The sequence below is a fragment of the Rhinolophus sinicus genome, linkage group LG01, assembly GCF_036562045.2.
Source record: "Rhinolophus sinicus isolate RSC01 linkage group LG01, ASM3656204v1, whole genome shotgun sequence".
Classification (NCBI taxonomy): domain Eukaryota; kingdom Metazoa; phylum Chordata; class Mammalia; order Chiroptera; family Rhinolophidae; genus Rhinolophus; species Rhinolophus sinicus.
Genome location: NC_133751.1, coordinates 131,956,995 through 131,974,646, shown reverse-complemented (window position 1 = coordinate 131,974,646; position 17,652 = coordinate 131,956,995). Strand labels below are relative to the sequence as shown.

General features: G+C 32.7%; 1 protein-coding gene across 5 annotated transcripts in view; it reads left to right on the top strand.

The window, feature by feature from the left end:
- LRP1B (LDL receptor related protein 1B) overlaps window positions 1–17,652 on the top strand; it is a 1,798,389-nt gene that overhangs the window by 1,082,124 nt on the left and 698,613 nt on the right. For all 5 annotated transcript variants that reach the window (XR_012497488.1, XM_074335786.1, XM_074335783.1 and 2 more), the window contains 2 exons: window positions 14,366–14,446; window positions 15,601–15,768. Coding sequence is in view for 4 of the 5 variants with exons in the window: in XM_074335786.1 (XP_074191887.1) it covers window positions 14,366–14,446; window positions 15,601–15,768 (249 nt within the window). In the remaining variant the exon portion in view is untranslated. The remainder of the gene's footprint in view (window positions 1–14,365; window positions 14,447–15,600; window positions 15,769–17,652) is intronic.

The following is a 17,652-nucleotide window of genomic DNA, read 5'->3' as shown; positions in this document are numbered from 1 at the left end:
GGCACATGTTTCTAAATATGTTCTTCTATAACAACATCCATTTATCTTTCACGTTGTCATTTTAAATAAAAGTTTATGTCAGTAGAGAAGCTTACAGTGATGTTCTAGTAGGCACAATCGCACTTTTTGAGTTGTAAGAACTGCATAGGTTTTTCACATAAAAACTATCCTGCATTAAAATACAAAATGACAAAAAATATTGTCAATTATTTATCTCACTATATCTTTTTAAAAAAGCAGTCACTCTACTTGGCAATAATCTAGAAATGAATATAGGTTCAACTAATTCCCTGTTTTACTAAGTGTCCTTATAAAATTTGGACTGATCCTATTTTATTTTTCCCATTAGAATTGATCAAGTTCTCATAGGTTTAGTATTACCAGAAGACTCTGCAATCACTGTTTTGTTTTACACTTCAGTTCCCTGAACAATCTCTGTTTGTTTAATAACTACTGTTTTACACTGAAAATAATATTAAAATTTAGAATTGAATATATGAGAAATGCTGCTGTGAGTAATTAGGAACCGAAGGTACTGCGACTGAGGATTGAATTTTCAGTGAAATTCAAGCACCTACTTACCAACCAAACTTATGTTTTCCCTTACAACAAGTTGATTGCACATTTTAGGTTGAGATTATATGTGGGCAAACACTTAAATAATTAGGAAGGCTCTGGAGGATTCTGTCTTAATCTTTAAACAGCCTTTTAATACTTTTTTCAGTAGTCGTCATGTCTAGAAGGAGAAACTAAATTAATGCATCAAATAAGGGAGGATAGGTTAAAATTGTGAAGCCTGTTAGAAGTGGACTGTGTGTCAAGGAACTAAATGATCATTTCAAGGATATGACTAAGCATTGGTTCTCAACTTTAACTGTCAATAAAAGAATGACCTGAAGAGCTTTAAAATCACCTGCCCATTACCCCCACCCCACCCCCCACTAATTAACAGAGTAAGAATCTCTCGGGAGAGACCCAGTAATCAGTATTCTTAGCATTTTCCACGTGGTATGAATGTGCACTCAAATCTGAGAATTGTCAACTTAAGGCAGCTGTACTCAAACTTGAGCATGCCTCAGAATTTCTTAGAGATCTTGTTAAAACCAGAACTCTGGGTTTTGTTGTAGAGTCTCTGCTTCAGCATTTCTTGGGGCCCAAATATTACATTTCTAACAAATTCCCCATTCATACTGATCCTCAAACTACTCTTCCTGGGGTTCACACTTTAGGAACCGCCATTTATATTTGATTTTATCTTACATGCACTTAATGACATGTTTATATATGAAAAACTAATTCAAGACACAAATTTTCTGCCTATCTCCAAATTACAGCCTTACATATAAGGGTATTTCATGATTAAATATAAGAATATAAAGTCAAATAAACTCACATTTTGTTGTTTGAATAATTTATAGTCAGAAACAGTATAGTTGTTTATTTTAAATTTTATTTTAACAATCTGTGGGTTGTTCAATCTTCCAGGTATCTAAACACAGTTTACATTTATTGTTTTTTAAATAAATAAAACTTAATATGAATTGATAACTTCTGATTCATTCAAAGGGTTTAATTTTAGAAAATACCTAAAACAGTTAGAAGTTTGAAAGACAATTAACGTTGGTATAAATACAAATCCAGAAGACTTAAAGAATTCAGTGTGGGTATAAATTCAAATCTAGAAGATTGAAATACAATTAAATGGGGGTATAAATACACATCTATTGAAATTTGCAAAGTTAATATTACTCCATTTTATAGATATTTATTTTTTAAATCTATTTAGATAGTAGAATTCTGTGTCATGCACTTGTAGTCTTACTTATAATTTTACTTCATATAATTAAAGAACAAAGAATATCAGAAAAATAATTGAAAGTATCAGACACAAACAGAAGAGCTACAAAAAAATTCCATTTAACTCAGTGTTAGTAGTATTAAAGATATATTCAACTAGACTGTTAGAATAACGAAGTTTCTGATTATGTTTAATATTGCTATTTTTTTAATTTGTAAGAAAAAACTGCACGTATGTGACAAATTTAATGAAGATCATTAACCCAGTGGAGTATTGACATGAAATATAATTATTGCCAAGACCTGCTTTCAACTGCTTTGCGCCCCTTAATGACATCTTGGCAGACACAATGACTCTGGCAACTGTTAGTTTCTATAATTTGATCGAACCAATTTGGAAACTCCAGTATTATATCTTAATCAAAGCTTTCTCCCCTCTAGCTGACAGCTAAACTTGAAGTTCTAGGAACTTGGGTAAAAGGGGAATATATTCTGTTTTTTTTTACTCTCTACTTCTCTCTCTTCTAGCCTGAGCTCTTCAGACAGAGGGGACAGATGGAGAAAATAGGTAACATCTTTTTAAGTAGGCCTAGTGGTACTGTTCTCTCCTTCTCTGAATATCACATTTCTCTGCCACACGTGAAATCTAGCTTTCTTGAGAGGTTCTTATGTGAGATCATCAAAGTGGCCTGAGGTCTCACTTCTCCTCACAGTTCCCTGAACTTTTTCTTCACTGTTCTCTTTTCTTTTCCCTTCTTCAGAGTCCCCTCACATCTAGATCTAAATCTCTTTTATTCCCCATCCCTCATCATTCCCACCAAAGGTGTTATATCTCATTGCCTTAAGTTGCTAGAAACCCCTTGCTTGGTAGGCCACCTTTTTGGTTGCATTGCTGATACGTTAAAAAAATAAAATAAAAAAAATTGCTATCTTTTACTACATTAATCTTTTTTTGTCCTCCCAAATATTGTGAGCAGACTCTTCTCCAATGGCCCATTTCTTAACCTACATGACTCTCCCATTCTTTCTTCTTCTCTAGATACAGGATAAAATGGTCAGTCTACTTCCTGGGCAACATCTGATTATTTCTCCTTTCTTAGGTACCCGTCAAATTTCATGAATGACTCTCATGGAGTCTTTCCTTGTTTTGAATCCACTGATTTTGATTTGTGGATTATTCTTCTACTATATGGAAGGGCTCTGACTACTGGGTTCTTTATATAGAATGTGGGAATACTTAGCGGTTCCTTGTTCTTAGTATTGGATCTAAGTGGGCCAATACAATACTATTTCATGTATGTATTCACTTCATTCATTCTCTCTCTCTCTCTCTCTCTCTCAAAACTTATCCCTCTCTCTTCTTCCCTTTTTATCTCCTGTTAAAGTAGGTAGGAACATACCTACCAATGCATGCGTACACACACACACACACACACACACACACACACACTTATTCAATGCTTGGAAATTTGGAAAAAATTAGTGAAATATCATCCATTTAGCCCCTCACATTATAAATAAGAAAACTGAAGCACTGAAAGTTGTGAGCCCAATGTTGCAGAATGAGTCAGTAGATGTGGCAAGCATTGGAACTTAGGTCTATTCACTCTTAGCTGTCTATCCCTGCAAATCACAGATTTGGTAGTTGAATGTAGAGGTTATCTAATTCAAACACTCATTCAATATAAGAATTCTTCTAAAACTGGTCTCAAAGATAATTGTTTAAATATTTTCAGTAACAAAGCATTGGCTGTTTCACAGGGTCATTAATTTTACTGCTGAGCAGTAATCCATTGTTAGATACTATTCCTGTGTAGAGCCAGCATCTGCCTCTCTACAGATTATACTCGCTGATACTATTCTGGCCTCAAACTACACAGGCTGAATGTGTAAACTTTCCCACAGGATGGCTCTTTAGACATCCAAAAACTCTCATAGCCTCCTAACCCTTCTCCCTTATAGATTAATCACACAACTTCCTTCCACCTTCCCTTACATGACCACGTTTTCAGGTTCTCTCCCTCACAATTGTCCTACTATGCGTGTACTTGGACATTCAGTGACCTTAGTAAAATTAATGGCCAACATGGGGAGTTGATGTTCAGTGAGTACAGTTTGAGTTAGCAGGATGAAAAAGTTTTATAGATCTGTGCACAACAATGTGAATACAGTTAACGCTACTGACTATACACTTAAAATCATTTCAATTATAAATGTTACGTGTTTTTACCACAATTTTAAAAATTCATGGCCTAGAATTGAACAAAATATAATATATTATGTGTGGTATGTTTACAAAAGTTTGTAGTGAGCATGTTACCTTCAGTAATTAAGATTCCAGGCTTCTGTTAAGGTGGTCTTAGATGGCAGTCTTAATATGTAACTGACATGTTGAGGTCCAGTCAATTAAAATACCTAATTTTTCTTATGGACTAGATCATTCTTTTTGGGTACTTCCAATGTTTATATCTCAAGGTTCATTTAAGTTTTATTTTGGTGGCCTTCTGATTGTCCTTTATCTACATGTTTCAGATAATGTAAATGAGGGAGATCCTATTCACTCCGTACTGTCACACTTTGACCTCCATCTTCCTAAAACTCTTAACCCCTGGAAATTACATTTACAGTACTAATACTTCCTCCCAGTTTTGTGTAATTCAAAGATTTGATAAGCATAACATTTAAGGTTGTAACCAAATCAATGGTAAAAACAAAATAAAAAAGGTATGAAGTTTTGATGAGCAATTAAAAACATCCTTCTGGGGAAAACCTATCCACTAATTAGAACTGTCGATATAGTCTTGAACCAACTACTCATCCACCTTAATTTACTATGATCGTGCATACATGATATGTTCATTTATCATGATATTTCTCAAAAAAGTTGCTAAAATACAGGAATACTCTTCTCCTTGCATTTTCACGACCTATACTTACCTAAACATTATATCAGAAAAAAAAAAAAAAAAAGTATAGTCAGTTTGGCATGACTTATTTTTATTTTATTCATGATTTATTAATCACTTTATAAATGCTGACAAAATGTTTTAACAAGTTTGTTCTAGAATTATTGTTAGAGGTGGAACTAAACTTCACCTCTTCACTGTTTCTAATTTTCATTCATGTTTGAAATCAGGATAATATTACTTACCAATTTCCTGTTCTCATTTATCTTTTTCATATTCCACTTATTCCAAAATCGTTGTCAATATTCTGAGATTAAAAAATGTTTGAAGTTTTATTACTTGTACGACAACTTGTCTCACTATGTAGATAAATTCATTTTTAGCAATTAGGTGCTGTATTTTTCTCTTGTATTTAGAGCTTTAATTTCCTCTCAAACCAGTTTGTTCTTCACTCTCCAATCTGAGAATAATTATTTTTCTTAAAATGATGTAAAGCAAAGAAATTGAGAAGCTCCTTTTCTTCCCTCTGTCCTGCAGATTTATGCTTTATATTGTAGATGGTCAAGTCTGTTCTATCTTGTTCCATACCTTTATATTTAAACATTATTATTTTTGTATGCAGGCTACTATTCAGTTGTCTTCATATTATTCTTGTAAGTATGTGCCATGCTTTTCCATATGTCTTTGGTTGTAATTCCCTCTTTTGTACATACTTGACTAATTGAGGCTCTATCTGCAAACCCTTAACTTTCCACTGTAAGGTATATTTAGGTATATTTAAAGCCATAGGCAGAAATTATTAAACAGGTTTTAGTTCCTTGGCCTAACTCAGTATTTATCTCACGTTCTTGCCTGAGGGTAGGAATCACCAGAGGTGCCTGCTACTAATAAAGATTCCCAGGCTTCTCTGTCCCTTCCCAAAAGATTCCTTTTCAGTAGATCTTAAAATCCAGGAATCTGTATTCTGGGCAAAGCACCTTATGCGGTTCTTTCCCTATAACAAGAGCAGGAAATTTTAACTCTGTGATTTCAACATTCCACACAAATTAGACTTTGTGAGGACTGCTGCAACGAATTACCACAAATGTGATGGCTTAAAACAACAGAAATTTTACTCTCACATATCTGGAAGCCAAAAGTCCAAAATCAAGGTGTCAGCAGGGCTTCCTCTGAAAGCTCTCTGGGAGAATCCTTGCTTGCTTCTCCTGGCTTCTGTTTGCTCCTGGGGCTCCTTGCCTGTGGTATCATAACTCCAATCTCTTGTCTCCACATGGCTCTCTTTGACTCTGTCAAATCCCCTCTTTGTTATTTTAGAAGGACAGCAGTCACCGGAATTAGGGCCCACCCTTATTCCAGGATGATCTCATCTCCAGATCCGTTACTTAAGTACATGTGCAAAGACCCTATTTCTAAATAAGGTCACATCCACAGGTATCGGGGTTTAGGATTGTACATATCCTATTGATACATACATTTCAACCCAGTACACTAGGGGCACTTCATTAAGCTGTATACCACCAATTGAATTATAATGGACTCTCAAGTATAGAAAGTTTTAAAAAGCTGTTCAGGTAATTCTAATATGCATTCTGGTTTGTGAAACACTCTCCTAATATCAGTTATTTAGTTCTTGCTTCCTAGTTAACTTCTTACCCATTTCTCTATTACATCCCTGCAACCCTCCAATTGTTTTGCTTTTCTATTGTATCTAGATCTCTGCACTAACAAAATAATTTATTTGCTGGCTTACCAGCCACTGAGCAATAATAACTCTAACTGCTCCTATGGTGCTAAGAGGAGTGTATCACTTTAAATTCCTGTCAAGAGGAAACAGGAATTCTTCAGACTTCAGTAGCATTGATTTCCTCATTGATTATATATGTGTGTGTGTTTATATATATATGCACATATATATAGATATACATATATGTATATATGTGTATATATATGGATATATATATGGATGTATACACACACACACATATACACACACACACACATACATATATGCCTATATTATATATGTAAACCAGGGTCACATGAGATAATATATATAACATCTAGATAGTGTATATGTAGATGCATGTGATATATGTTTATGAAACATATTTACATCAGAATGGGAATGGTTATCAACCACAGAACTAGGAACAAGGAATTCCAAAGCACATTGTCTGCACTACAAGTCAACGGTTATAAGAAATTTGATAAAAATTACATTTATTAATAATGTACTAGTTTTTAAAGGGTAAAAATGAAACAGAAAAAAAGTATCCCTGGAAACCTGATTACTATTTCATGGTACTGAAGAGGCTAGTCCTAGTGACTACAATCTGCTATAATTACTAATTCCAGAGTAGGAATCAGAATGAGAAAAATATCATAAAATGCCATGTAACATATAGTTTTTAAAATTTCTGCAATTTTTATAGGTTGTCATTTCAAAGTAAACTTTGTTTTGTAGTATTTATTCTATGTAGTCTTATACATACACCACATAAAATGACCAACACTTCCCAAAATATAGTCTTAAAATAAATACCAAAATTAACTTGAGATACTTCTCAAATATTTAGGTTTCTGATATAAACCATACATCAATTAATTTTTGTTGATTTCATCTGGCACATTTCATTGGGCATTTTTAATTTACTAAAGCAATTGGTTTATTTCTTGGGATGAAAAATCTAGATCCATCGTTTAAATATTAATAGTTGGATCAAAATGAATGAAGATTTATTTTAGTACTAGTTATTTTAATTGCTAGGGCTACATACTACTGTTAGATATGAATCCATTCTTTGAAAAATTTTCTGCTGCCCTAAAACGTGCAAAAACAGAAGATGTAACTTTTATCTCTACTATATTTTCAGTCTCTCAATCACTTGTTTCTTCCCATCAATATTTGTGTATGTTCAACGTTCACTTTCTTAAAAAAGATTACCACCAACATAACTACTTAATCTTTTTTTCTCTCATCAGCTATCACATTAATTTTTACTTTCCTCCCAATCAAATTTCTTAGAAAAATTGCATAAAATGTATGTATCCATCTTCCACTCAGTCTGCTATAGAGTGAAAACTTATGCCTATTTCTTCCCCAAACCTTTCTAACAAAACTGTCTTTGTCAAGCTCACAACTAACTTTTTTGTTTCCTTAATCTGGGTAGTACACTTCAATATATATATATATATATTATTTGAGCAACCTTCACCACTGCTGTCTTTCTCCTTGAAACACTTTCTCCTCTTTTCTGCACTGACAAGATATTTCTTGATTTTTCTCCTACATTTTTCTGGCTCCTCTGTGCCTGCCTAATCCTCAAATTTTATTTTATTATTCTCTGAGATGGTGTAAATTACTTTCTAAAATGTTCTCACTTTCTTTTTATTTATATATTTCTTGAAGGAGGAAGAGGATAGATTTTTCACTCTTGATTCAATATTGTAAATAATGTACAGGTTAATTTAGTTTTATTAATTTATTTTTGGTATTCTGATGTTTTACTACAGCATTTCTATATGTGAATTTATTTTTATTTATTTCAAGAGATATTCTGCTTCCTAAATCTAAAGTCATGTCTCTCATAAGTTCTGGAAAATTTAACAAAAGTTTATATTTTTAATATTGCTTATCCCTGTTTTCTCTTTTTTATGTTTTTCGAGCTATTAGTTTTATGTATGATTTTTAAGTTTATCCTCCATGATTCTTAATATCTTTAAATTATTTTTAATCTTTGACTTGCAGCCTTGGAGATTTCTTCAGATCTATCTTCTAGTTTAGTAATTTTCTCTTCAAATATAATCATGTATAATTTAACTTGTCCATGCAGTTTGTATTACCAAGACTATGATTTTAATTTCTAAATGCCCTACTTGTTTTTTTTCCAAGTCTGTCTATATTTTCTTAGAGTGTCTTTTACATGGATTTTATTTTTGTCTTTATTTTTTAAATAAATTTGGACTTAACCTATTTCCTCGTACCTACCATACTTTCTACCAGATACGTTGTTTTTAAATATCTGAAGATCTTATGGATCCTGATATATGTTAATTCTGCTGAATTTCACTTGCCAGATTATTATTATTTTTCACCTTTTCTAGATTATTATTATTATTTTGAGCATATCTTTTATGTATATTTTTTTCCCTTGTGAAAATCTAGTGAGGTCTGCCTTGGGTTCACCTCTTTCCTGACCACCCTGGCAATCTTCTAAAATACTATATGCCCTATATTAGTTTTCATCTTGATATTTTTGCTTGAGGTTTCCTGGACTACAGAAAGCAGAATTTATGATACAGTTTCATGATTACAGATGCTCCTCAATGTACAATGCAGTTACATTCTAATAAATTCATCTTAAGTTGATAATATTATAAGTTAAAAAATGCATCTAATACCCTTAACCTACTGAATATCATAGCTTAACCTAGCCTACCTCAAATGTGAACAGAACACTTACATTAACCTACAAATGGGCAAACTCACCTAACACAATGAAGACACTGTAGAACATCAGTTGTTTACCCTCATGATCACATGGCTGCCTGGGAGCTGCAGCTCACTGCCACTGCCCATCACAAGAAGATATCATAGAGCATATTGTTAGCTCATGAAAAGATGAAAATTTAAAATTCAGACTACTGTTTCTGCTAAATGTGAATCATTTTCACACCCTTGTAAAGTCAAAAAATTGTAAGTCAGGAACCATGTCTAAATTTTCATGGGAGCACACTATACATTGTTTTCCACTCACAGTCCAGGCTGATACATCTCTTTGTACTGGGAGGAGATGTTCTCTAATCCACCCTTGCACTGAGGATTTAACCTCTGAGAGACTTGGATTTTTGCTGGGATCCACACTTTCCATGGAACTAAGGAAGTGTCACCTGTCCAATAATGACATTAAAACCCAATCATAGAGATTATATATCTGGTTTTCTTCTATTGCTTTTGCAGGCAAAATTACACACACACACACACACACACACACACACACACACACACACACACACAAAAGTTATACTTCACTGACTGTTCTAGTTTTCAGGACCCAATTAATTTCCAGACTCTGAACATTTATATTACTTTTTTACACATTCATCTGTGTATTTAAATGTTTACTTGTTAGTTTATCTAGCACTTCTCATTTGTATGCCGTATTGCCAGAACTATTTGATACTGTTTCCTAACTCTTCTATTAGTCTCATTCTACATAACCTTCCTAGGGGTTCTTTTTGACATCAAGGCTTCATTATATAGTATATAGATTACAATAGTAATCATTTCCAAATCTCTCTCATGCCTATTTGTGGCTCCTAAAATTTTACTTCTATCTTACACCCTATTGCAGACATTCAAAATTCTTGCAGTTTCTCAAACATTTTATATACCCTGACTTTGGGGCCTTCAGGAATGCTGTCTCTCTGGAATATTCTTAAAACAACCCTTCCCCTCCTGTGTATCTGGTTTAACTTGAATTTATCATTTATCTCAGCTTATATTATCACTTCTTCCAGGTACAATATCTAAGATTAGATGCTCTGTCATTTGTTGCAATAATACCTTATACTGCCTATATCAGCATATATCAGAAATTTATTGAAGTCACTTCTTTAATTATATTACAAATTATTTCCTATCAAATTATAAACACTCTGAGAAAAGAGTGCTTAACATTTTATGCCGTGCCTAGCACTATTGTATTCTCCTCATTCATTCATTCATTCATTCATTCAGGATGCTGTATCTCTAAGACCTAGAACTCTATCTGGTATAAAGTTTTCAATAAAATATTTTGAATGAATAAACTTTTTCTTGTAGCTTTTTACTCAATTTTACAGAGTAGAAATCTGAGATTAGAGATGATAAGCAGCTACCCAAGGTCACACATTAGTTAGTAATGAAGTCAGTATTTGAACTCAGGTTTGGCTGCCTACGAAACCTGTGTTTTTCATACATGATATTGTATGCAATATGTAAAATGAGGTTTGATGTAACAACAAGAAGGAGCAGAAATATAGAAGACGATTTGTGGTACACTGTTCCTGTATATTTTCTTTTCAAATAATATTTATCCTATTGGATCTTTTGAAATCTGCCCTCTGTAAGTATCAATTAGTAGAGCCACAGCTAGTGTCAGCATCTAGAAATATTATATATTTTCTCAAACAATGTATTCCTATACTATGTATAATTTTAAAATGTACTATTTTAATAACTATATTTATTTTTATACATCAGAACAGGTAAAATCAGAATTATTTTAAATGGAAGACATAAACCACAGAAAGAAGAATTAAATTTTTCATCTTTCCCAACATTTTTCTATGCTACAAATTTTTAAGGGTATTGGTATGATCAGCATGGCATAGTGAAAAAAATAATGTATTTTAAATTATTCAGACTAGTATTCATATTTTACTCTGACACTTACTGGTTATACAGTGTATCCTTAGGCAATTTAAGCTGTTTCCTTCTGCAAATTGGGTTTAGCAATAACAGGTGCTGGGCTATAGTAAAAAATATAGGTAATGCATATATGTGGCTAGCTTAGTACCTCACACTCAATAAATGATAATAGGTAATATATTATAATCTCTTTCAGGTTTAAACAACACCTTCCTAACCCTGGGCCCCTAAATTATTCTTAGTTTGTCATTTATTTTAACTTGAATCTTCTATACATTTGCCACATAATTAATCATGAAGGCAATTTTCATATGTATAAGATGTGGACTAATGTTCTCAAACAAAGCTATGACAGCTGCATTTTCAGACTCCAGTAATACGTTTTTAGAAATATCCATTGTGGGGCCAAGGAGGGAGAATAAGTATGAAAATTCCTAGGTTAAAGACAGAAAAGAAACATAAATTGGATCTGGAAACTACCTCACTGAGAAACATTCCTTTAAGCTTTGTATACTGGATAAATGTAAGTACTATACCAACCATGATGGAGAGAGAAAAAATTGTGTTGTAATTTATATAAGAGGGTACATATAACCTGGCCATAAATTTTAAGTGAATATATAATAGGTAAATTGAGCATACTATCTGCAACAATAGAAGATTTTTTAACAGTCCATTAATCCATATTAAATATTCTATGAGGCTGAAGGAACTACAGAAATAAATTATACTTTTTTTTTTTTCAGTGTTGTAATTGTAGCGTGATGAAATGTAAGCCACTTTGGTTCATATTTTTTTCCTTTTATCAGAGTTAATCATGTAATCTTTCCAAGTGTCCTGCAATACGTGTCCCAAGAAAGATCAAAATTTAAAGAATATTAATGTACAGTTGAGAAAGAAAAGATTATGTGCAATGTTTAAGTCTATCACATACTGTATAAGACTCCATGATGGTATTTTATCAAAACAAGTATCCAGAAACAAACCAAAATATTTATACACTATTTTCAACTTTTAAATTAATGATGACATAGAAGGACAAGGAAAATGTTAAATTTATTTTAAGAACTTCAGTTTTGTTTTATTTTTAGGGGAAAGTATATTGTCATTAAACCTCATTTCTCTATCACCATCAGATGTAAGTGATTAGATACTAGGAATCATGGATAAAGAATTTTTCCAACATTAGTGAAAAATGAGGGGCCCTATATTATGTGTTTAATTTTCGATGGAACCCTTTCTAAAATGTATTGCACATTTGACTGCATTACTAAGCAGAGAAAAGCCAAAGGTAATTTTTAACGTGTATTTATTTTTATTCTATTTTATTCTATTTTTCTGAAATTCAGTTCTGTTTCATATTGGAATGCTGATACAATCCCAGAAGTTATTCAAGTGGTGAACCCTATTTTTTGCTACATTAAATGCTTTAAGTGTGTTGTGCATTTCTAGATGATGTTTCTTCTGACTTCTTGATCTTTAGGACTTAAAAGACCTGAGATATCATGTTCCAAACCAAGAATCTATGACCAGAGAAGCTGTGTGGTTTACACAAGGTCACACAGTTTTGATAAGAAAACAGGAATAAAAACATTAGTAACTTTACTCCCTTACATGTGCCCCTTTAATTAATGCCTTTGCACTTTTTAGTGATTTGCCCTATGCTTTCTTATACTTCACAATTGTTTTTCTTTTTGTAATTTGCTTTTTGTTCCTATAAACTATTTCAAGAAATAAGATTACCAAGAGAAATGATGTAACTAAATATTATATAAAAATAAATTAGATATTAAATATAACTATTTTACAATACATATACGTTATATGCACATATATATCTCGTAGTGGGCAGAAGGTATGTGACTCATTTTCTTAGAGATTGAAGATACACTGGATTTTTAGATTATTTTATGCATTGTGTAAGTTTTCACCTGTCGGGAGCTAATTTAAAGGTTTTTGTTTTTTTTTTTGGCTGTTTTTCAGACCTAAAATCTGAGAGTTAGAAACAAATCTTAAAGGTCACATGGAAAATCTCCCAACAAGTGAAGTATCCACCAAATTTCAGAAGTTTCCAAATTGCTTGGGTTGATTTTGTGTGTGTGTGTGTTTGTTTGTTTGTTTGTTTTTTTAGTAAAATCTGTGATGGTGGTTAATATGCACCTAAGTTTACAGAAGAGAGATTTTAAAATGTGAATTAACCTGTTAGAGATGCAAAACGATGTAAGGTTACATTTTAAAAATTAGATCTCATTGCATCTTAGAGTCTGCATTTAGCTCTTCACTCATTTGAACCATAGCTTGCATTGAGACTTGGTTTAAAGTCCCTGATTTATGTCTACGGTACAGCTTCTAAACATCAAACATACTTTTCTAAGGAGGAAAACATATTTTTGACAACATTTATTTGATTATTGAATTATAAGTATAAGTTTTCATTTCTTGTCACATAACGTAAAGAAACTCTCTTAGAAGTAAATATTAAATCATGCCTTGGTCATATTCACTTTTATGTTCAGTGTCTCCCCTTATATGTCAGAATATTTGTTGGGTTGCTGTATGGATGACTTTTGATAAAGTCTTACATTTCTACGTATCAAACAGAAAGGATTGTCCCCTTTTTATTTCTGTCTTTAAATCGTTTAGATGCTAATCACATTTTTTTGATGTTCAAAAGGTTAAATTTGTCCTAAAATTTGTATCTCAATATGTGGCTTTAGTAATCATGAAACTTAATCTTTGTAATTGCATGATAGCATCTAAACTGATTTTATTGAGTTGATTTTGTTTTGTTTTTACTTTCAACCTGTGACGTTGACATCTCTCAGAGGCAAAGTCAGATCTAATTCCCTACTTTGGCCTTCTGAATTCAGAAAAGGCCGTTCTCCTTTCAAGCTTGTGCAGCACTGGAGCACAGAGCTCCATCCAGCTGTTACTCTGAGAAGAGATTGAGCCCTTGGTGTTGACATCTCTTCATTTTACTTGCAGTATAATTAATTCAAGCAGTTCTTCATCAAACAATTTTCCTTGGCTTTCAGTCAGTAGAAAGGATGCTCATTTAAAAGATATTAAAAGTATGTGTATCCTATGTCCTCAAGAAGTTACTGTCACTGTATGTATTTATCTAAATTTTTCCTCTGTGCCTTTTATGGAGGACAAGGGTGAAGTTCTGATCACATTAGCAAATGAGATACAAATTAAGTCAAACACAGTCAATAAAATCCTATTGGATGTTTTTTTATATCTCTCACAGAATTCCCAACTTGTGAACCACTCACTCAATTTATATGCAAAAGTGGAAGGTGCATTAGCAGCAAATGGCACTGCGACGCTGGCAAGTACCAAATGTTCACTGTTCTGCGCTGATTGACTGGGGGCCTGGCTCTGTGCAGCTTCAGCTCCTTCAGGGTGGTTTGTGAGAGAAGCTTGTAGAGCCAAGCACAATGGCAAGAACAAGTGGTGAGAGGGCAGCTGGCACATCGATAGGGATTAGCATTTAGGATAATGGAGCTCAATACCCTTCCCATGGGACTATGATAGACAGTTGTTTTCAGAAATGATGCTGGACATAGTCTAAGTCTACAAACATGAAGTGAAAAGGGGGCGATTGAGGAAATGACCTGGACAACTCCAATTCCCCAAAGTATTTATGCAAGATGCTCTAAAACCCAGGATGCAGTAGTATATAAATTATCATGGAATTATCCATGAAGGCCTCAATTCCGTCACTTTATCTATTCTGCTCAAGTGTTGTTATTTTCTTATACTCAGTTCTATCATTATGCTAAATTATGCCAAATACAGATAAATGAATTATATTTAGATTGATGCATTCTCCACCATTGATTTCAATGTAATCTATTCTCACTTCATATTACTCTCCCTTCCTTTCTTCAACAGTTGTTAATAAAGAATATAAATCATTACTAATGATAGTGTACAAATATTTTCCCATACAAATACACACATAGGAACCGGTGAGGGAAGGGTACACATTGGGCCCTCTTGTTAGAGAATAGAGAATGTGGGACTGAACTGAAGATATAAATTTTGGGGCATTAATATTGTAGCTATGTAACAATAATTTTCCACAATAATCACATTACCAGCTATATTATTTCATAAAATTCCTACAATCACCATCATCCTCCCATTTCATAATTATTTCATGCTGCATAGATTCATTCGGTGGTGGTTAGTCATTTCTGAGTGAAATAGAAAGTAAGCTTCAACATCCAAATTCAAGGTTTTTTTTTTTTTTTTTTCTCTCTTAGTTCAGTAGTTGATATTAAATCAGAAGTAAAGCAATATAAAGATAGAATATAATTATCCCACTCTTCATGGGAAAGGTTTATCCCTGATTTATTATTTATTTTTCAATAACAAAAGAAAACTCTGTATACAAAAGAATAAAAGTTATATATTTCATAGGAAAACAATTTTCCTTGGATCAGTTTTCATGACCTTGATATTGATGTTTCTTTCCAGATGACGACTGTGGGGATGGGAGTGATGAGGTTGGCTGTGTTCACTCTTGCTTTGATAATCAGTTCAGATGTTCCAGTGGCAGATGTATTCCAGGCCACTGGGCCTGTGATGGTGACAATGACTGTGGAGACTTCAGTGATGAAACCCAAATCAATTGTACCAAAGAAGGTTAGTAATTTTGTGAATCTATGAAATCATATTTTAAACTGATATATAACAGTTGGAGTATCTCAGTGTGAATATAATATAAAAATAAATTGCTCATCAGAAATTTATTTATATATATATATATATATATATATATATATATATATATATATATATATATATTAAACTGTGTAAAATAATTTGCAGATCTCTTTACTATCACTCCTTCTCTCTGGTTTTTCACCTTACTATCGACTTATATTTTGATACCTTCTTCTGTGGTCTTTTCTTCCTACTTTCATTAAATGCTTTACTTTCATTAGGTGCTTTACTACTCTTTAAATCCCCTCCAACTTCTAAATGGCCAAACCCAATTCCATCCCAAAAGGAAAAAAAAGTTAAAGAACAAAAAAAGCATAATTTTCTTTTTATTTCCACACCAAATATGTTTTCTCAAGGTTTGAAATAATTTCTTATTAAATGGTGATATTTCAACTGACAGACTTTCTTGAATGCACATTAAGAGAGGAAGGATATCATGACCGTAGCTCTCAACATATGCTGGGACGTCAGGTCCTGTAATCTGCATGAGTTACTTTCAAAATGTGATGAGCCTTAGGGCATATGAGTAATTTATAAATCACGTTGGAAATATCACAGAAAAAAAAGATATTAGACAGTCAAACATTTATACCATTAGTAACTTTTTAAAGTAGAATATTATTCATGCTTTCTTTTATTCCACAAATATTTATTGGGGACTTCTCATGTGCCAGGTACTGTTCATGTACCAAAAGAATAGATGCAGGGATGATAAAAGGCAGTCCCTGTTCAGAAAAAGGTAGAGGGATTAAGAAGTACAAATTGACAATTATAAAATAGTACAGGGATATAAGGAACAGCTTAAGAAATATAACCAATAATATTGCTATAACTATGTATGGTGCCAAGTGGGTGGTAGACTTACCAGGGGATCATTTCTTAAATTATATAAATGTCTAACCACTATGCTGTACACCTGAAACTAATATAATATTGAATGTCAACTGTAATTGAAAAAAATAATTTAAAAAATTGGTGTATATCAATAAACAAAAACTGAATGCAAAAAATTCTAATATACTAATAAATAACAAAGTAATTTATTTAATGTGGTAGGATGAGGGGAACTGTATACTGTGTTATCATAAGAAAGGTATTTTCCAAGGAGGTATATTTATTTCCTGTAAATATTTGACAACCTATAACACAGAAAGTTTCTAAAGTATTTTTTCTCTGCCATGACAAATTCTCTCTCTCTCTCTCTCTCTCTCTCTCTCTCTCTCTCTCTCTGTTCTTTATTTCACTCTTGTGTCCTTTTCTCTCTCAATTTAATTTGTCCACTAGTATATATGAGCTAGAATATTTGTGTATCATTAACCTGGCATTGAGAAAGTAAAGGTGTAAAAAAATATATATTTTCTATTGTTTTCTTTGTATATTTGAAACATTCATCTGGGGTGTGGTTGACATTTCATTACTAAATTACACTTTGAATCTAAACTACAATTTCCCCCGCCTCACAGATGTCTTTTTAGGCTCTTCATGAGGTATACATCTGTGGCCTGCTGGCACTGCCCCATAATTTGCCATGAAATATAAAATGCCCCAAAGTTAATTTACTTTCATCTCAGAAGTAAGATCCCATCCCTCTCTTTTATGTCTATTTATCTCTAAGTTAAAATGCTCATTGCACATTAAAAAGTTTCAGAGAGATTGCTTTAGCCTCATGAGTATCCAAAGCCGGTGGCACACCCCCTTGTATGCTCTCTAGAGAGTTTTTCAGGTTTGAATTATTATAGAATCACTGACTATTTAATGTTAATGGCCTTCATATTTAGAGGACTTCAATTTCACTAATATATG